The 21,046-nt window shown below is 43.9% G+C and overlaps 3 protein-coding genes across 4 annotated transcripts; all 3 read left to right on the plus strand.

The window, feature by feature from the left end:
• The first annotated feature begins 255 nt into the window (after positions 1–255).
• LOC4339054 (selT-like protein) lies at positions 256–3,265 on the plus strand. Of its 2 annotated transcripts, none has more exons than XM_015781896.3 (4): positions 256–613; positions 709–779; positions 2,283–2,598; positions 2,890–3,265. In XM_015781896.3, the coding sequence occupies exons 1-4, from the start codon at positions 341–343 to the stop codon at positions 3,004–3,006; spliced, it is 777 nt and encodes a 258-aa protein (XP_015637382.1). In that variant the 5' UTR covers positions 256–340; the 3' UTR covers positions 3,007–3,265. The 2 variants fall into 2 exon arrangements, with proteins under 2 accessions (XP_015637382.1, XP_015637383.1); XM_015781897.3 differs by having other exon boundaries at positions 712–779.
• A 1,545-nt stretch (positions 3,266–4,810) lies between these two features.
• On the plus strand, positions 4,811–8,184 carry LOC4339055 (uncharacterized). Its single transcript, XM_015782510.3, has 3 exons — positions 4,811–6,093; positions 6,857–6,967; positions 7,847–8,184. The coding sequence occupies exons 1-2, from the start codon at positions 4,869–4,871 to the stop codon at positions 6,934–6,936; spliced, it is 1,305 nt and encodes a 434-aa protein (XP_015637996.1). The 5' UTR covers positions 4,811–4,868; the 3' UTR covers positions 6,937–6,967; positions 7,847–8,184.
• A 1,637-nt stretch (positions 8,185–9,821) lies between these two features.
• LOC107278139 (elongation factor 2) lies at positions 9,822–11,802 on the plus strand. Its single transcript, XM_026025341.2, has 2 exons — positions 9,822–9,912; positions 10,329–11,802. Exons 1-2 carry the CDS (start codon positions 9,822–9,824, stop codon positions 11,642–11,644), a joined length of 1,407 nt encoding a protein of 468 aa, XP_025881126.2. The 3' UTR covers positions 11,645–11,802.
• The last annotated feature ends 9,244 nt before the right edge of the window (positions 11,803–21,046 follow it).

A 21,046-nucleotide genomic window follows, 5' to 3' on the forward strand; every position in this document is an offset into this window, starting at 1 on the left:
GCCCAGGAGGCCTAGAGCCCAACGAGACACTCTTGCAGAACACCGCGCGACCCAAAAAGACGGAGGTCGGCCTTCACCATCGGAGCGACGGAGCCCGACCACTACCAAAGATTCCCCCACCTTCCCGGCCTTGTTCGCGCTGTTCCTATAAACTCCCACTGACAACTGGGACCCGCATATCCGCGGCCCACCTGTCAGTGACCCAAGCGGAAGCTTCGTCGCTCCCTCATCGCATCGCGTCGCCGGTCGCGGGTCGTCCTCCTTCCGTTCCGCGTCCTCTCAAAAGGTTGGGAGGAGGAGGAGGCGACGCGGAGCGCAGCAGTGTGAGTAGTGGTAAGCCATGGACCGCGTGCAGCTCCTCCTCGTCGGTCTCCCCGCCCTCCTCTTCCTCTCCGACCTCTCCCACATCTTCGCGCCGCCGCCGCCGCATCTCCGGCACCCCCACCACCACCCGCCGCACCACCATCCCCATCCGCCTCACCACCACCCCCCGCATCACCCCCACCCGCCTCACCACCCGCATCCGCCGCATCACCCCCACCCGCCTCACCACCCGCATCCGCCGCACCATCACCCCCACCCTCACCCCGATCCCGCCGCGGAGGCCATACAGGTGGGTGGGTCGTGAACCCTAGCCCGAGTTTCTGTTGCTGCGATCTAAGCGGCGTGCTGATTTTCTTTTTTTTGGGGGGTTTGGCACGGTTGTAGCAGGCTAACGTTGATGGAGCTGGATATGGCACCACCGTCGAGCTGCAATTCTGCGCCTCCTGCTCGTACAAGTGAGTTTCGTTAGTCCAGTGTGTTTTGCGTTCATGTGGTATCAGTGGCCGCAGTTGGTTCGTTGGATTATTTCTGTGCAGATTAAATGAGCATACTATTGTTGTAGCGAGCACCAAGCGGCTTAGTTGTGTGCTTGCCACAGTTGATAATATTCAGTTCGATTTATCCTGCACAAAACCATCTAAAAAAAAATCTACTCCGCACAAAGATTTGCTAGGTGGGATTGCTTGGTACTCCACTCTAGTGCTACATATGATCGATTACTGCCATACGTCCTGTGTTCATATGTACACTCATAACACTCCATGCTTGGTAGTTGTAAGCCTCACTCCAGTTCGCTTCTTAAATTCACGATTACATCTTAGCAGTAGTGGGGAACTTTGTATGGGATATGGGTTCTGCAGTTATCGTTAATACACAGTGTGAATGATCTGTTGGACATATTAGAAAGAAAAATGTAAATGATAACAGTCATACACAGTGTGAATCACCTATATAAGGATGGAGGGGAGGACCCAGTCTAATCCTATCCAACCGACTCTATCCCGTCCCTAAGACCTCGATCTCTCTGCCCACCGCCTATGACACTCATCTCATTTAGCTCTTTCTATTTTGAGATGAGACAATTTGTGATGATACATTGCATATATGTGCTGATCCATGCTTTCAGCTGCTTTGCACATATAAGCCTCTAGCTTGCGTTCAGAATTTCAGATGTTACATGCCAATGCCGAGTATGTGTGATTCAGTTAGTATGAAATGCCGGTATTTGTGCATTCACTGAATATCACACTTTCCCTACTTATAGCTTTGGGATCAGAAAGTTTTAGCTTGGATTCGTTGTGGATCAATAGATATTTGCAGATTTTACTTTTTATGCTTAACTTGTTGCGATGTTCCTACACTCTCTATTTTTTTGGTAAAACACATTTTGTTCCATGGAATTAGTTATGCACCTGAGGAGGCTTATTTGTTCCATGGAAAGTTTGATTACTCAGACAAATACCACAAGTTTGCTCTAAGATCATGCTATGACAAAGTAGTAGGACATTCCAAAAATGCTCAATAGGCAGTAAAAGAACTCTTTGAATTATTTGTATACTGTTACCAGACAATTGAATTTTAGGTTACAGTGAAATATTGCATGCAATAAAATGTGATATGGACCATATAAAAAATTGTTATATATGGATATAGATCTCCTAAGCTGAAAGCATGAGTATTTACTTAATTTACTTTGTATTTATAACATAGAACATAATTAGTTATTATAGTTAAAGTTTGATATGTATATTTCTCAATCTGTGGACTTTGGTACTTGTTGTCTTACCTTGATTACTAATGGATTTTAGTTGAAAGAGCAATTAAAGTTGTGTGCCTAAATAGCCTCTCCTCTTCTTTCTAATTTATAAAAATATCTTTTGTCCATCCAAAAGACAATTCAATAGATTCTATGCTTTGCATCTGCAGGTTACACTGATAGTTTGAGTAACATTTTGTAGGGGGACTGCAATGACTATGAAGCGCATGCTGGAAACATCATTTCCAGGCATTCATGTTATCTTGCACAATTACCCTCCACCCTTCCCCAAACGTGTACTTGGCAAACTTGTGCCAATTCTTCAGGTTGGAGCCATTGCAACAATAATGGCTGGTGATCATATTTTCCCCAGACTTGGAATGGTTCCACCCCCATGGTACTACTCACTGCGTGCCAATAGATTTGGAACCATGGCAACAATCTGGCTATTTGGCAATTTTGCGCAATCTTTCCTACAAAGTTCTGGTGCCTTTGAAGTTTACTGCAATGGAGATTTGGTATGCTTTCTATGTCAGACACACCTGTAAAACTTCTTTTTATCTGCCATTTTTACATTACGGGCTAATTTTATTTCTAGGATTAAACCAATTAAAAATTACTTTTACCTTGATATGCAAGTACAGAGATATGTGAATACTTTGTTTCAGCATGTATGTTTTTCTCCATGTTTCTTTGTACCTTTCTACTAAGAACTGCTACATGGAAAGAGGCTTTGATTTACGATCATGACTTGAGCAGTAAACAACCTCCTTACTTCTTCCTTAACGAAAATTGCTTACACTTTTCAGGTTTTCTCAAAATTAGCTGAGCAGAGGTTCCCTAGTGAGTTTGAACTGCGGGATCTCATCAACAGCAGATTACCAGATTCTCTGGTTGGGAAAAATGTGGGAAAATCCTTGTCTTAGACAATGACATTGGAATATCACATGCCAATGCGACATCTTGCTATCAAGGTAGTACTATATTGTTTGCTGTTTGACGTCGAGCAGTTTGGAAGCTCTGCAGCTTGTCTGTGAACACTACTATTCAATTAAATGGCTTGTAAAGGATAACCTAGAGTGAGATAGTGACTCAATTGTATGAACTTATTAGTTATGCCACAAAAAAAATCATCATTTCCTGTTTATTTTCTGAGAGGTTGATAAAATATTGTAGTATTCGTCACCTTTGGTGTGATTCATACTGTTTTATACTTGTATGCATTATGTATTTCTGGGAAATTTCTATGCATGCTCAAGCGGGCATGAGAATTGAGACAGCGCTGAAATTGGAAACCGGAATGCAGGAGAGTGACAATCCTATGCTAGCCAGCTTCTGAATGTCTATCTGAAGCTGTAGGATATATCGCAAAACACCACTGCGCAGAACTCAATCTGAAGCTGTATGTTGCAGCCCTAGTATAAATTGCACATGATCTCAGTTCATATATTTAACCATCAATCTGAACCTGTGTCACCTTATGCATCATTCAGACACTCAGACCTGACATGGATGGCTCTGGCTCCCCGTATACCTGTTCGCCGACGGCCTCCGCCTCGCCATTGATGAAGCCTGAAGCACTCGTCGTTGTCTACGACCTCCACCCCAAAATTTATTTTTCATCTCAAAATATAAAAATAAAATATAGAAACCTAGTAGGGGATAGGATATTTTTTGAAGCACTCTCGTTGTTGTCTACTACCGCCACCCCGAAATTTAACTATCTTTATATCAAAATATAAAAATAAAATATATAAACTTAGTATGGAATATGATATTTCATAGTGCTATGAATCTGACGGATCTTTTATTAAGATTTATAATACTAAGAAATGTTTATTTCGTATTATGTTTTTATATTTTAAGATAGAGGGCATATTTGCCTCAAATCGAAGGCTCAATCACGTGTCGCCACTGGTGCAGTGGTGCTTTGCCAAGCCGGCAAAAGCCCCATGCTCGTCGGCTCGGCGCTGCCCTTTGGCGGGAAATTAATGGCTAGTTGTGTCATTAATGTGTTATAAACAGGATTCCAACTAAAGCCGAGGCAGCTCAAACAGTCAAAGCACATTCAAAGTTCAAACTCACCTCCTGCCTCCTGGACATCTGTTGCCCATCCTCTGTGAACAAGGTCCATAGACCTACAGTAACTGACAATACTCGTCTCCGCGGACCATCACCCAAACTGTTTCGTGGCACATGTCCACCGTGTCTTTAGCTGTGCCACCAGCTGTCAGACCTGCGCGAACCGAGTCCATGTGAACCGAAAAAACCCCAACTCCATCTCCATCCCAATCCACGGCACATGCAGTACTGCTCGCTGACACGTGGACCCCATATAACACTCGGGTCCACATAAACCCTCCTCCGGAAATGGATTCTAATAGTTCGAGTGGACGTCCACCCGTTTATTATATGTCAACTAAATGGCTATGAAAAATTTTCAAAAAAATTGGCAAGATAGATCAATATGTAATATATCACTCCACAAACATTCAAGTTAAAATTCAACTTCTACAAATTGTAACAAAAATAACAAATTTAACTGTAAATATACATATAGTATTTTGAGTTTTGTTTGTTATTTTTGTTACAATCTATAGAAGTTGAATTTTAACTTGTATGTTTGTGGATTGATATATTACATATTTATCTATCTTATTCATATATTTTTAATTTTTTTCATAACTATTTAGATGAGATGAAATAAACGGGTGGACATCACTCGAGCTGTTAAATAGTTTCCCACCCTCCTCCCTCTCCTCGACTCCTCCTCGCCGGCTTTGGGAAAATGTCGCTGCTGCTCCGCCGCCTCGCCGGCGCCGCAGCGGGCCGCCATCTCCGCCGCGCGCTCTCCACGGCCGCGTCACGCCCTCCGTGGCGCATGATCCTAACCGAGGCGGAGCTGGACAGGTCAGGGGCGCCGTCGCGGAGCGCGCGGGCGTCCTTGGACCTCGTCGAGCCCCCGCGCTCCTCCCGCCTCTCCGTCCCCGCCCACTTCGTCAACCCCGGCCCCCTCCCGGACGCCGAAGGGGACGCCGTCGGCTTCGTCGGCTGGGTCATCGGCGGCAGCGGCGACGGGCTCCTCCTCCTCAAGTTCTACGACACCCGCTACCACGCCCCCGTCGTCGCCAACGTCCGCCTCGCCGTGGCGCTCCAGCTGTCCAGGACGACGAGCGAGGGCGTCCTCGACCCGGACGTCGCGCACTTCGTCTGCAACCCGCTCAGCGGCCAGATGTACCGCCTCCCGCCCGCCATCGAGACCACCAAGTACAGCACGGGGCGCGGCCTCCTCACCCGATCCGAGTCCCGGCACGGGCCGCCCGACAGGTACGTGGTCGCGGAGCTCACCAGGGGGGAGTCCGGGAGCAGCGTGCTGCGCCGGTTCATGTCGGAGACCGAGGAGTGGGACGATGTGGCGACGGTGCGGTCCTCCTCGGGCTCGGAGAGGGCGGCGGCGGCCGAGCGGGTGATGCACCTGGACCACCAGGTGGTGGCCTTCGGCGGCCGGCTGTGGTGGGTGGACGTGAGCTGGGGCGCCCTCTCCGTCGACCCGTTCAGCGACCGGCCGGAGGAGCGCTTCGTCGAGCTGCCCAAGGGCAGCGTACTGCCGGACCTGACCGGAATTGGGGGGAGACGGATTCTTGGCTTGTATCGGCGGATGGGGGTCAGCGAGGGGAAGCTCCGGTACGTCGAGGTGTCCAATGCGAAGAAGCCGTTCGTGGTCAGCGCATTCTCGCTCGACGATGAGGGCAGCAGCTGGACGCTGGAGCACAGGATGGAGATCACCCCAAGCTGGAAGGGTGAGCTCAAGGTGCCCGAGAAGCCGCGGATCGGCGCCATCGATCCACTGAACGCCAACGTTGTGTACCTGATATTCCTCCACGAGGTTCTTGCCGTGGACATGGCCAAGGGCGAGGTGATTGGGAGGAGTTCTCCTGATGACGTCAACTCTAGTTCAGTTGTGCCATGCATCCTACCACCGTGGCTCGAATCATGTCAGATCCCCTCTGCAGGTATATCCTCGTATGTTCGATATGTTTGAGTATTGAGGTACTATACTGCAATTGTAATTGTTAAATTGCACCGAGTATTGGAAGTGCAGGAGTTCACTATGCTGCAATCATTGGATTGCACATACGGTTCTTTTGAAATCGCGTGCTTGCAGATTTGAGCAATTTATGGATTTCTGTTGATAAATACATACCTGCTGTATCCGTATTGTGGTTTCTCAAGGGAGTGCATCTGTTTGTCATCACTGTAGAAAGAGTCGAGTTTTTCTGCTTCAAACTATAGCAGCATGTCTAATATTGGGATTAGATTTATGCAGAGTTTGCGAATTTCGATTTTTTCACAAGGTTTTCCTTGATTCCTATCTTCTCAAATAGTCTAATGCAGTACTATTCAAATGTTCCATTGAAGTGGTGCTGCGTAGATGCCCTCAAATTAAGTGGTGCACTGGTGCTACTGATATGTTAAGCAGAGTCAATCGTCCCTGATAAGACTTACACTTACACAGTAAATTGACTATAGCAGTGATGATCATGGACAGATATCAGCACCAGAACTTGGTATTGGCAGAAGAACCTCACATCCTTTTGTCATTGGAGTGGAATGTCTGTTATGTAACACCTATGTTGTTCATGTGTAGTTAATGCCCGAGTGTTTTGATGCAATGTTCATTGCCAATGTCTTTTGCAATTATTGGATACATACATCGTTCCTGTCGCTATCATCTCTGTGCTACTATTGTTAAAGTTCTTGTACACATGGTTGCAGCAACCCTTTCGAGCAAGAAGACTGATGTTGAAAGAAATACTCTGGCAGACACACTGGTTCGTGTGGATAGAGGCAGTTAAAACTGAACTGCATCAGTCGATTCATCTTTTGGTATTTTTCTCGTCTAACTTGTGTCTGTGTACCCTTATTTTATTATCCATTATTAGCCGTATTTCATTGTTCTGTCCGGATTACTCATGCATTATCTGTAGTCAATGCAATGGGTAATGGTTTACTTTTAAGAAACAATTCGTTCAGTGTGCTAATTGTTACATCCTCAGTAGTCTCTCGTAATTACCTAATACTCCCGGAGAACTGAATTTTGTTCTCCTAGCGTCATTTTTTTTACTAGAGGGGGTATCTCAATGCTATTGATGTTTGTAATCCCATATTGTTTGGTTGAATTCTTTGTTGTTCTTAAATGATAGTTGTTACATTTGTCTGCCTCCTAAAATTGGCGTTACCTTTTAAATCTTATACTCAAATTGTGGTGAAGTACTTGCTCTGTTCATACATCTGAAGTGCCAGATGTTAGTGCTGCCGACTGCTGAGAATTGTCACTTCGCTAAAGGATGGTCACTACTGTCAGAACCAGCAGACATGAACTATCTCAAACCTAAAGTTACTCAGCGTCTTAACCAATTTCGCCTTCACTGTCCTCCCGAAAATTCTATAACCCGTTGATCAAGAGTAAACTAAAGCTTGTTGCCTGCTCCTTTACTACTAGTAGTCACTAGACAGGTTGTAATTTTTGCTTCAGTCAACACTTAGACATGCAATGCCACATCCTTGACTGATAGAGTAGGAACAAAACCAAAAGGATGCTCTGGTTTCAGTATATTTGTGGTTATACTGAATCAACTACTTTTTTTATCGGATGTATCCGAAGAGACTGAATCAACTTAATTTGACAATTGTTCATTTCATCTGTTCTGTTCTCTTCTCTGTTTATGAGATAGGGAGACTGATGTGTACTCATCTGCTTTGTAGGTTCCTTGGGACTGACTGGAAGAGATGTTCGAGAGAACTTGTTTAGATGGTAGCAGTTTCCTGAAGTACCTGAACTCTCGTTTTTGGGGGATGCTGTGAGAAGTTTGGGTTTTGATGCGCATTTGGACTTTGCTGGTCCAACTTGTTGAATTTCGTTTTGGACAAACACCGGGGAATGTTAACATATTTTCGTATTTTTCCTTTTCTTCCATACCTGTTGAATGGTTAAGTAGAATGAGTATCTCCAAGTAGAAGCTGGGCATGGTACTCCTATGAACCCAATGTTTGTTTTCAGGACACTTATCTCTCATAAGCATTTAAACTATCTTCGCTTGTAAGACGACATGTTTGATCGTGCAATTTCGAGGGATAAGTTTTTGCGTATCGTCATTAAGAAATAAGCAACACTATTCGTTCTTGTTGAATGAACTAGTGCTACTGAGAATTTTTTTTTTGAGGGAAACGTGCTACTGAGAATTTGGGTTTGTTTTCATCAGTTCCCTCTCTCGGCCCAGGGTCATCTGACTCATTTCTGGGCCTTATCTCCTAAGCGGGCCAATCAAAATGGGCCATCACTACAACTTTTTGGCGGGAAACTAGACGTAGTATCGGAGTGGATCACGGAAAGAGAAATCCTGCGTTCTCCTACAGTAGCACAGGTTTTCTCCGTGCCTCCGTCTCAGTGGACCATAGGCACTGACATGTGGGGTCCCTGAGCACGTGCTCAGGAGAGAAACCGGTGGACCAGGTGCACGCTGCTCTCTACTGTAGCTCTGTGGCACAGTGCCGCCACCTCAGAGCTGCGTGAACCAAGTCCACGAGACCACGACCACCTCCCAAAGCGGGAGCAGCGGCCGTCTTCTTCTTCCTCGATTCCGTCACGCCCCTCCTCCTCCTCCTCGCCGCCCGGCGGCGGCCGCCCCCTTCTCCTCTCCGCCAGCGCGGGCTCCCCCGTCGCAGTGCATCTGCGGCGCCGCCCACGATCGGTCGCCGACGCCCATCTACGCGCTGCCGCGCCGGCGTCGGCCGCAGGCTCGCCGTCGTCTCCGCAGGTTCAGCCTCGGACACCCCCACGCGCTGTACTCCTCGAACATTTGGTTACTTGCTTGCTTACTTTGGGTTTTTGTGTTGAGACTAGAGGATAGAGGGAAGACCCGCTTTCATGGCGATTAGGATTCCTTCTTCATATGAAATCCAAGCTAGAAACCCTCTCACTGGATCAGATGGGGTTAGGAACTGAGAACGCCGCGATGGTGCCAGACGAATGGCCGATATGGGGGTTCGGTGCGTCTCGTGAGTTAGCTGGGTCGCGGAACTGGGTGCTTGGTTGGGGTGGGGTGAGATGGGGGGGGGGGGGGGGGTGCGTCGCCGCGGCGGCGGGAGAGCGACGGGGAGCCCAGTTGAACGTTGGGAGCTCATTTTGCTATTGCTGATACCCGTAATCCAATCCAAACGACCTTTGTCTTACGGGGAAGGAGGAGGATTCTTCCAATTCCATATGAAAATGTGGTCGGATTTTAGTGAAAACTAAGCATCGGTGGAAGAAACCAAAGAGTAGTCCAACAGGAGTGGTTCAAAAGCCCTCTCATCTACCAACCTTAGTAGGGTTTCCTACTTGATATTTTGAGAAGTGAAGAGTTGCTGGGAGATGCTTCAGATATCTTGCCTCTGATCACTTAGTATCAGCCTGCAGAGATCTTGTGAGTTGCATACTCTGTTTGGATCAGGTCCTGGTGCATGCTGGTAGGCGTCGTAGTCCTCACTCCTCACACATCAAGAGCATGTCATTGTGCCGGAGCTCATAACTCCTGTTTTGTCCCTGATGTAAGGGATGAGAAGTCACTGGACTGTCTTTTAAATACAAATTGTTAATTAATTGTGGTGCTTACTACTTGATGGCTTATTTCTCAATTTTTCTCTGTTCTTATCAAACTTGTTCATTTGGCACAGGCAGGGATACATGAAGTAAATCGACATGATGGTGGTCACAGCGGAAGAACTTCACAGCATTATGTGCAATAAGAACAACATTCGGAATGTATTGGTTATTGCTGATGCTGGCCATGGTAAGATTGAAATGTAGTGGTGTGAGATTCTTAAAATGTGGTTGTTTTACTTGTTTGTTTATGAAATTACATTAATTCTCACATTTACGACGTGGCATCTTAGTAGAATTTCTAGTTATTCTTTTCAGCCATTTCTTTCCATTAACATATTGAATCTGAATGATTTGTATCGCTGGAATTATCTTCCTGTATGTAAATATCGATTTCTGGTGGGTCTAGTATATATTGAGATTGGTATGGAACTGTTGTACTACATAATGTCCGGAGTATTTGAGTTTGTAACCTTGATATCTTGTCTTTCTTCTACTATTCGTTATAGGATGTACTTCTCTTGTACTTTTTTTGCTGCTTCCATTTGTAATTTTGTTGTGAAAATATTTTTTGTACTAATATTTTGTCTTGTACCATTTTTAAAGGAAAAACTGCAATATTGGATTCCCTGGTAGCAACTGCTGGAATTACTTCCCAGGAAGTTACTGAAAGCAATAGCCTAATTTCTCTGTACTATGAAATGCCTGAAGATTCTCTGAGAAGCTACAAGGATAAGAGAGCTGGTAACGGACACTTGATCAATCTTATTGACTCTCCTGTGTGTTGCAACTTGTCTAATGATGTCCAACCTGCCCTTTGCATAATGGATGGTGCTCTAGTTGTAGTGGACAGTTTTGAGGGTGTTACTTTATGGACCAAGACTTCTATTCGTGAGGCTCTTAATATGAAGATTCAGCCTGTTTTTACTCTGAATAAGATCGACAGATTCTTCCTTGAGCAGAATGTTGATGGTGAGAAAGCTTATCAGACCCTCTCCAGTCTAATTGATAGTGTCAATGCTACCATGTCTTCACACAAAGATGCTCAGGTGTATCCCACTAAGGGAACTGTTGTGTTCTCATCTGGTCTGCACGGATGGGCAGTTGCAATTTCTAATTTTGCTAAGATGTATTCCTCCAAATTCAAAGTTGAGGAATCTAAGATGATAGACAGATTATGGGGTGAGAACTTCTTTGACCTGGCCACAAAGAAATGGACAAAAAAGAACACTGGCACAGCTACATGCAAGAGGGGCTTTGTTCAGTTTTGCTATGAACCTATCAGAGAGATCATGAACGCCTGCATGAATAGCAAGCACAAATTGTGGCCTATGCTAGAAAAGATTCATGTCACTGTGAGTTCTCCAGCTAAGGAACTTGTTGGCATTGAACTCGTAAAGTATGTGATCCAAGCTTGGCTGCCAGCATGCAGTGCACTTTCTGAGATGATGATGTACCACATCCCCTCTCCAGAGAAGGCGCAAAGACATTGTGTTGGGAATTTTGGTGTGGATCTTGACAACATTTACCATACCTCTGTTAGAAATTGTGATGCTGAAGGGCCCCTTGTTCTTTATGTTTCCAAGATGACCCTAGCATTAGGCAAAGGCAGGTATTTTGCTTTAGGACGTGTCTTCTCCGGGAAAGTCACATCTGGAATGAATGTCCAATTCTTGAGTCCCAGCTATGGTATTGGTGAAAGAAAAGATTTGTATATCAAATGCATTAAGAGTTCCCTTATTTGGATAGGAGATAAAAGGGAGTTAGTTGAGGGTTCTTCTTGCTCCTCTATCCCTGGTCATAGAGACTTATTTGACAAGGCCACATACACTACAGTTAATTGTATGGAACATAAACAGGGATTAGAAAATCATAGTCACTGGAAACATTGTGTATGTGTTTACTTCAGACCAGTTAATTAAGAAGAACTCTACATTGACAAGTGTGAAGGTTATGCCCATGAGAGCCCCTGCTGTAACAGTTCGTGTTGATTGCAAAGCCTACCCTGACCTTCCAAAGTTTCTTGAAGCTCTGAAGAAGTTGGCAAACACTCCAGTTAAGACTAGGTTAAATGACATCCCCTTAAGTGAATTAGAAGGCTGCAGCCGTTATCCACCAGTAAGTTTCTATCCGTTGCAACCTTTTAGTGCAATTTAATGACACTTCTTCCTTATCGTTTATACTTGTTGCTTCTTTTTACAGAACTATCACTTCCTGAATTTGGATGAACCTGATCCTTGGTTACTTTATGAGAATATGATGGACTGCATAGGCAATCATCGCTTCTGGACTCTATCTCACTCAGATAATGTTTATGACTTCGATTGTCCGGAATCCAGAAGTTGGACCACACCCCAAAAGGGCCACTATCTACAGTATGTCCAAGTAGATGGGATTGTGATGTGCTTTGTAGGCAATGCTTCAACAAGTTGGCTACATGGTGTTATCACAGAGGGGTTTGTTGCTGAATTTATTAAGAAGCCACCTGGAGATCCAAAAGAAGTTGCAAAACCGACACATTATATAACAACGCCAGAGAGGGAAAAGAGTGATAGATTTATTAAGAAGCCACCTGGAGATCCAAAACAAGTTGCAAAACCGACACATTATATAACAACGACAGGGCGGACAAGAAGTGATATACCTATATCAGGGAACTACCATCGCCGGTTGTCTACATTTGCATTTGGGCCAGCAGGCTTCAGAAAAGCTTGCAAAAGTCTCTATATGTATGTAATAGGTGAGTTGTCTGCTTCTGCGGACTATCTTGACATGATTGTTACAATCATTATTCTGCACCTTTGGGACACATCACGAAACAATGATGTGCTGGACAAAGCACTGATGGCATTTCATCCAGACAACACAGAACAGATAGTACTTGGAGATGATTGCCGTGTAATGCTGCAAAGGTGGAAAAGAGTTTCATGTGAAACTGTTAGCTCTATTGATGAAAGAAGAGATTATGTGCCTATTGCTTACACAACTCCCAAATGTGTTTCCAAAGCATGTGATATAATAAGAATCCTGTATGGTGAAGTCCATGACCATTCACCATTCGATGATAAATTTCTTCCCTTGAGCTTTGATGCTCAAATTGATTCACAATCTGATGATGAAAATGACAAGTCTGGGCATGGTAGGATCAAGGGAAACTATCATAGCAAAAAAGGTGACAAAACATACCCATCTTGGATTGTCAAACGATGTTCAGCATATGGATTTGCGCAAAATGACAGTACACACAGAGTGCATCGTTGTCTTTTACATGCCAATAAAATAAGGTGTAATTCTCGTTCATCTGTCTATATCTTTTGGATCACACTCATTGCTAATTATACAAACATTGTCTTGCAGAAGTGTACGGGTCAATGCGATGGAGCAATGCCAAGCTGAAAGCATTTGGTATATATCCGCTAAATCCTTAACTCTTAACCTGTTTTTCCTTACCAGATAATATCAATTGCTCACAATTCTTTGTGCTCTTCTATCAGTACCCGAGAGTCATCAACTCATATATGGACTGTTGATTACAAAGGATCCCTTCACTTATCAACTTTGAAAAGTTATAACTTCGAGGTAGGTGCAAATGCGTGCCGTGTCCTCAGGTTGTCAGTAAATGATCTGCATGTTCAACATTTGGGGGAAATCACGAAAAATATATTCAGCAGTAAACCCTAGATGGTAGTGAAGGTTATATACATATACATGGGCCAAATGGGCTAAGTGGACCAACTGAACCAAAACAGAAATATATATATGGTGTATACATTAACACCCCCCGTCAAACTCTAGGTGGATCAACAGCCTTGAGTTTGGAAAGAAGAAAATCATGCTGGTCTCGTGTTTGCGGTTTGGTGAAGAAGTCAGCAACTTGAAGTTCAGAGGGCAAGTAATGAAGACAGATTGTCCTGTGTTGATAATGAAATCGGGTAAAAGAAGCATCAGTCCCTATGTGTTTGCTGAGTTCATGTTTGACAGGATTTGAGGCTATTTGGATAGCACTTGTGTTATCACAAAACAATGAAGTTGGTTGTGAGAGGACAACACCAAGATCTGCAAGTAGCCAACGGAGCCATATAACTTCAGCTGTTGTAGTTGCAAGAGCTCGTAATTCAGCCTCAGCGCTTGAACGAGAGATAGCTGTCTGTTTCTTTGACTTCCAAGCAAGAAGAGAAGATCCCAGGAAGATACAATAACCAGTAATAGAGCATCGATCAACAGGGTCACTTGCCCAAGTGGAATCTGAATAAGCTTGAAGCTCTAGTGAGCTATCACGGGAGAAAAATATACCACGAGATGGTGTCCCACGTAGATAGCGGAGCACTCGTAATAGGTGAGCATAATGGACAGATGTAGGGGCACTAGTAAATTGACTGAGAACATGAACAGCATGTGAGATATCCGGTCGAGTAACAGCAAGATATACAAGACTTCCAACAATATGTCGGTATCGAGAAGGATCTGAAAGTGGATTCCCATCAGTAGGACGAATCTTGAGATGAAGCTCCATAGGAGTGGCAGCAGTTTTATCATCACTTAGACCAGAGCGAGATAGTAAGTCGAGAGTATATCGATGCTGAGACAAATGAAAACCATTCGGTGTTGAAGCAACCTCAATGCCCAGAAAATACTTTAGTGGTCCAAGATCAGTCATCATGAATTGCTCACTTAGACGTTGCTTCACGAAGGCAACATGAGAAGCGTCATCACCCGTTATGATCATATCATCAACATAGAGCAAGAGAATTGTACGACCTCGAGAAGAAGTGTGGATAAATAGGGCAGAATCATGCTCACTAGCAACAAATCCAGCTTTTAGAACAACTGAGCTAAAGCGCTCAAACCAAGCTCGTGGAGATTGCTTAAGACCATATAAAGCACGGCGTAGGCGCAACACATGACCAGATGGACATGTCAAACCTGGTGGAGGCTGCATGTAGACTTCCTCTTGCAAATCACCATGAAGAAATGCATTCTTCACGTCCATCTGTGAGATCTCCCATTGACGAGTTGCAGCTACAGCTATAAGGGTACGGACAGTAGTTATGTGAGCAACTGGGGCAAAAGTCTCATCATAATCTCGACCATATTCCTGCTGAAAACCACGAGCAACCAAGCGGGCCTTATACCGTTCAATAGATCCATTAGAGCGAGTTTTCACCTTAAACACCCACTTGCAAGTAATTGGAACAGCATGATGGGGAAGAGGAACAACATCCCATGTACCCGTGTGCTCTAAGGCAGAAAGTTCCTCATTCATAGCCAATTTCCATTCATTAATTGTAACAGCCTCTTGATATGTGCGAGGCTCCTGAACACCATCAGCTATTGCACAACTGTAACGAGGATGTGGCATAATTTTACTGCGATCTCGAAGACCATATCGTGCTGCAGGAGAAGATGGTGATGATGGTATAGGCATATCATCAACAGGTAGCTCATTAGAATCATCAATTGATAGCTCGCTGGATTTAGTCAAACGAGAGGGCGACTGATCACCTACAGTGATTTGAGGACGACGAGTGTAATGCAAAGGATAAGGTGAGACAGAAATGGGAGGCAAAGATGAAGTAGCAGGAGGAGTACTAGTCACTGGGGAAGAGGGAGTAACAGGAGGAACAATAGTAGTAGATGTAGGAGGAACAGAAGTAGTGGATGGAACAGTAGGATCTGTAGGGGTTTGAACAGGAGACAACTCAATTGGTGGAAGAAACAGAAAAGACACATCCTCAGTAGGAGAAGAAGAGCGTGTAGAGGAGGGCGAATAATAGAAAGGACGGTTCTCTACAAAAGAAACATCCCTAGAAATACGCATTCTACGATTAGAAGGATCATAACAACGATATCCTTTATGCTCAAGACTATAACCCAGAAAAACACATTCAACTGATTGAGCAGATAATTTGGTGCGTTCATGTTGTGGAAGAAGAACATAGCATGTACAACCAAAGACTCGAAGATGGTCATACCTTGGAGGAGAGGAATAAAGACACTCACCAGCACTGCGGCCTTGAAGGATTGATGAAGGCTGAAGATTAATTAGATAAACAGAGGTGGATACAGCCTCAGCCCAAAAATGTGGTGGAACATGAGACGCAATTAGAAGAGTACGAGCAGTCTCTATGATATGGCGGTGTTTTCGTTCAGCGACGCCATTTTGTGCATGAGCACCGGGACATGAAAGTTGTGGAAGAGTTCCATGGTCACTTAAAAGCTGGCGGAAGGCATTAGACAAGTACTCTCCCCCGGAGTCGGAACGAAAATTTTTTATAGATGTAGAAAACTGTGTATGAACCATGGAAGCAAAGGATTTGTAAACTTGATAGAGCTCACTGCGATGTTTCATGAAATAGATCCAAGTGTATCGAGAGAAATCATCGACAAAAATGACATAATATCGGTGACCTCCTTTAGAATGAAATGGGGCAGGACCCCATACATCTGAATGAACTAATGCAAAAGGAGAGGTAGACCGAGACATGCTAGAACGATAAGGAAGTTGTACTTGTTTACCGAGCTTGCAACCCTTGCACACGAAATCAGTCTCAATAGAGACATTTCCTAGGACACCCTGTTGAACAAGAGTAGACAAGCGAGAACCACATAAATGACCAAGTCTATGATGCCACTGAGGAAAAGAGGCTGACAAAGAGGAATAAACAGAGGAATTGGAAGTTATAGAGGTGGCAGAAGCAGAGTTTCCAGGAAAACCAGAGGAAGTAGAAGTGGGAAGATGCAAATGATCAAGCACATAAAGTCCCCTAGGACCATTGAGTCGATGACCAGCTCCAACAAGATTGCCTGTAGCACGATCCAGTACATAACAAGCAGCCTCATCAAAAACCACATGGCACTTCATATCGGTAAGCTGACCAACAGATATAAGTTTCATAGATAGATTGGGCACATAAAAGACATCTGGAATTGTGTATTCTTTAGTTTGGAGAGTGCCTTGAAGAGAAACCGGTAGAATGGTGCCATCAGCTGTCTGAACACTTGATGCTTTTGTCAAAGAGCATGACTGGAGCTGTGAAATGTCCGGTGTCATGTGAAAGGATGCCCCTGAGTCCAATATCCAACAAGAGTCTGTAACATTTGCTGAAAGTGAACAGCCCGTAATATCCATACTAACATCAGCAATACATGAGGATGGATCTGTTTTCAAAGGGGTGTGTGCAAGCTGGTTCAAGAATGTGGCAAATTCAGACTTAGCATCCTTATCATGAATATGTGGTTTATTTGACTGGAGATGACAACGATACTGATTGCAATTTCTTTGAATATGACCCCAGTTCAAACAGGAATGGCATTGTTTCAGCCAAGTAGGTGGAGAAATAGAGCTCACTGGGGGTAAAGGAAGAATCCCTACTGAAGAAATCATAATGGACAGAAGTGACAAATCCACAATAATACTTCAGTACTAGCAGCCTCTGTAACACACATGAACCAAGCTACAGACCAAATCAAACACCATGTAGCAGCAGTTTTTTTTTGAAAGAACCCAGCAAGCTGGTTTTATATTATAGAAGAAGTGAGAGAAACTGTACAGAACAGAAGGCAGGGGAGACGTTCCCGGAGGAATTCTTCCTGCCTGCACTCCCTAAAAAAACAAAAGCCTAATCTCTTAACATAATACACTTCACTCCCTTGGCACCTACCATTTCCCACAAACGAAGCTCATCTATGATCTTGCTAGCAAGTGCCGATGGTGTAGATTCTTTCCCTCTGAAGATGCGATCGTTCCTTTCCATCCAAATCTCCCAAAGCGTGGTCAAGACTGCTGAACGTAGCCCTTTCTGTTGCAACTTTTCTGCCTCATCTGTTTGCTCGCGCCACCAATTGAGGAGAGTGTTGTCTGTGGTCACATGTAGGAAACGTTGCGGTCTGAATTTGCGACCAATGTCCCGCCATACCTGCTGCGTGAAGGGGCACTCCATGAAGAGGTGTTGTACCGTTTCGAGATTTCTGAAACAGAGTTGGCAGAAATAGTTATTTGGCCAGCCCCTGCATTGCAAATGATCTGCCGTCCATATTCTATTTTGCGCCAGCAACCACGCGAAGAATTTGTGTTTCCCCGGTGCCCAAGTTTCCCATACAAGCTCAGTAGAATCCGAAAACGTTTTGCCCATGAACTGCATGACATATGCTGATTTTGCCGTATACAAGCCACTGGCCGACCACCTCCAGAGGATTGTGTCCTCAGCCCCTTCATGGATCACCTCTCCTGCGTTGTGGAGCACTTCCCATACGCATATATATTCCTGAAGCAGCTGTATTGTCACCCCTCCGCGGATGTCTTCGATCCAAGCATCATTGGTTATTGCCTCAAGAACCGACCTGTTTTTCCTTTTGGAGTGCTTGAAGAGGTTTGGGGCTAGGTATTTCAGCGGCTGATCTCCTATCTAGTTGGATTCCCAAAATTTTGCCTTTCGTCCATCTCCGACCGATACTTTGGTGGCAGCAGCAAACAAAGCACGATCGGTGTCATCACAGGGCGGCGGGGTTCCTATCCATGGTTTTTCCGGGCTTGTCCACTCATACCAGAGCCAACGTAGCCTCAGCGATTGTGAGAACTTCTCCAAACAAGGTATGCCCAATCCACCATGTATAGTCGGAGAACATACTTGCTGCCAATTCACTTTACATTTTCCGCCCAAGCTTTCTTGGTCTCTGGCCCAAAGAAATTTTCGTCGCGCTTTGTCAACATCATTTAGGAATCCTTTTGGTGGTTTAAGAATGGTCAGCAAGTAGGTTGGAATGGCACTGAGAACTAATTGCACAAGAACCTTCCGCCCGCTTTGATAAACTAGCTTGTTTTTTTAGCCCCCCATCCTTGCTCTGATTTTGTCCATTACCGGCTGCAAATGGACCCGCTTTAACTTCCCCGTAGTAAGAGGCAGTCCAACCATGTAGCAGCAGTAACCAGCAGCAGCCGTGGGTGTAGAGACAAGGGAAACCTATTGCTTCCTAGCAGATTCGGTAGGCAGCAGCAAAGAAGATTGAGGACAGGGGAAACTTGCCGGCGGAGGAGAAGAGATTATTAGCAGCAGAGCAGATCGCTGATGCGACGTCCAGGACGCAGCTCCGGCGAATCCCAGGCAAGCTCTGATACCATGTTCAACATTTGGGGGAAATCACGAAAAATATATTCAGCAGTAAACCCTAGATGGTAGTGAAGGTTATATACATATACATGGGCCAAATGGGCTAAGTGGGCCAACTGAACCAAAACAGAAATATATATATGGTGTATACATTAACACTGCATTCCTTCATACTGTCCTCAATTCTATATATGGAATTTTTGGGAAATTGGTTTCACATGAACCAGCAATTGGCCATTGATGTGTTCCAAAAAAATCTGTGCAGCATGTATGCAACCATGAATTTGTGAGTTTTAGGTACATTTATTTGATAAATTGACCCATACTTCATGTTTCCCTTATCACTTTATGTGCTGACCAGATATCAACATCATGTTCTAGTGTAACTTTGTTGCATTGCTGCTCAACAATTTGAAATTTAAAATGGTGTTTGTATTTTTTTTTGAAATGCCCCTGATGTGTATACAAATGATCATGGTACTATATTATTGATGGTCGCGTGACAGATGGATAAATGGTGGTACCTATGATCTTTGGGGTGCACCTATCACAGCATTTAGTTTCTTTTTTTAGCGAAGGGTTACACATTCCATATTTGTTTTCACGGTTGTCTGTTCCCATGTAGGCATCACAGCATGCTGGTATTCTGTTGTTCAGATTTGCTAAAGCACTTTTGGAAGACTTGTCCAGCACAAGATTTCTGTATGAAAGGAATGTGTGGCGTTGGCACGGGGTTAGTCAAGTGCATTACTTATTTTCTCTTCATAAACAAACAGAAAGTAACACTGAATCTGTGAGTTTCTCTTGATTTAGGCCGAAGGGAGAAGTTGTACCTCAAACATTGGAGTTTTGAACTCAGGAAGTCTCAATTATTGGTCTGCCCACAACTCTGAGGTAACTACGTAAGTTGTATCAGTAAGATTGCATTTTAGCAACATGCCACTGCAACTAAACTGAACTGGTAAATAACAGAACCTAACAAAGGTGCACTAGTTGTTAAACCACGCATTTGCATGGGCTATTGATATTAAGTATATCTGCCTAACTATACTAGTTATTAAATTGAAATTATATGTAAACAGATGTTTAGTAACCTTCTTTTTCGAAACCTATTTATATACAAATGAAATTTATATTTAATATTTACTAATTCTGAAGTTTTATGTGGGAATTTTCCTGAGGTAACTAGTTAGGTGTAGATAGATTTCTCTCTCTAGGATGTTACTACTACCTGGTCTCATACTTTCATCTAGTTGAGATGTTATTTTCTATCATTTGATCTTTATAATGCCAGTGGGCTAATTTCCTTCCAAAACTTAAATCCCATATATTCTCTTACAATCTAGTTTCTATTAATAGTTTGTAGTTTTTTCACGTATGTCAATTGTTGATTTTCTATGTTTACATCAAGAATGACAACCAAATGCAGGTATATTAGACTTACCAGATGGCACTCACTTACCCATTGTGGTTTCGTGTTTAAGGAAGAAGCTATGCCATAGTGGTAATATTATGACCTTAAGACTCAAAAGTAAAGAATTCCGAATTGTTACCTTTCTTCGCAGTTCCAGGAGATGAAGGATATGCTCTGGCGGACTGGTGGCTGCAGAACAGAGCACGTTGCCGGATGAGCTACAGAGCGTCCTTTGACTGCCTCTTCATACTGGTATGCTGGCTGATTTGGAAGGAAAGAAACGGGAGAATTTTCGACCAATGTCTCAGGACGATAGAGCACTTGGTGAATGACATCAAAGAGGAAATTATCATCTGGACAGAGGCATGAATTTTTCGCCCGGGTAATTAATTGAGTATACAGTTTCTGTCCAGTCTTTAGGCTTTTTCTGTTCACGGGACTGAGGCGTCTTGCATTGGACCTGATCGACATCCTCCTATCGATGTAACACACTTGTGCACTTTAATTTTCTTCCAATTCTTAATGAAATTGGTCAGCCACCTCTTCGGCCGACCCGACAAAAAAATTGTTCCCTTTCTTTTGTCTAATTCCGAACTGTTTTCTCTAGAGTAATAATAATATCTACTGAAAGTCCAATATCAAAAAGAAAAAGAAAATAGCATTTGAAAGTGTATATATGCAATTCAGTAATGACGGTTAACAATTTCTTTTATGCATATTAATCAGTTCCATTGGCGAATAAATCCTTTGTTTTGTTGCAGCTTAACCAGTTCCTTTGATGACTGCCTTGCAAATTCCAACAA

The sequence above is a fragment of the Oryza sativa genome, chromosome 5 (genome assembly GCF_034140825.1).
Source record: "Oryza sativa Japonica Group chromosome 5, ASM3414082v1".
NCBI lineage: Eukaryota > Viridiplantae > Streptophyta > Magnoliopsida > Poales > Poaceae > Oryza > Oryza sativa.

What these genes read in the sequence shown, in the direction of transcription:
- LOC107278139 (XM_026025341.2), top strand. Translation starts at nt 9,822, where the DNA reads ATGATGGTGGTCACAGCGGAAGAACTTCACAGCATTATGTGCAATAAG. An exon ending in TATTGCTGATGCTGGCCATG is followed by an intron (nt 9,913 to 10,328) that starts GTAAGATTGAAA and finishes CCATTTTTAAAG; the next exon opens with GAAAAACTGCAATATTGGAT.
- LOC4339055 (XM_015782510.3), top strand. Translation starts at nt 4,869, where the DNA reads ATGTCGCTGCTGCTCCGCCGCCTCGCCGGCGCCGCAGCGGGCCGCCAT. An exon ending in ATGTCAGATCCCCTCTGCAG is followed by an intron (nt 6,094 to 6,856) that starts GTATATCCTCGT and finishes ACATGGTTGCAG; the next exon opens with CAACCCTTTCGAGCAAGAAG.
- LOC4339054 (XM_015781896.3), top strand. Translation starts at nt 341, where the DNA reads ATGGACCGCGTGCAGCTCCTCCTCGTCGGTCTCCCCGCCCTCCTCTTC. An exon ending in CCGCCGCGGAGGCCATACAG is followed by an intron (nt 614 to 708) that starts GTGGGTGGGTCG and finishes GCACGGTTGTAG; the next exon opens with CAGGCTAACGTTGATGGAGC. An exon ending in TGCGCCTCCTGCTCGTACAA is followed by an intron (nt 780 to 2,282) that starts GTGAGTTTCGTT and finishes AACATTTTGTAG; the next exon opens with GGGGACTGCAATGACTATGA.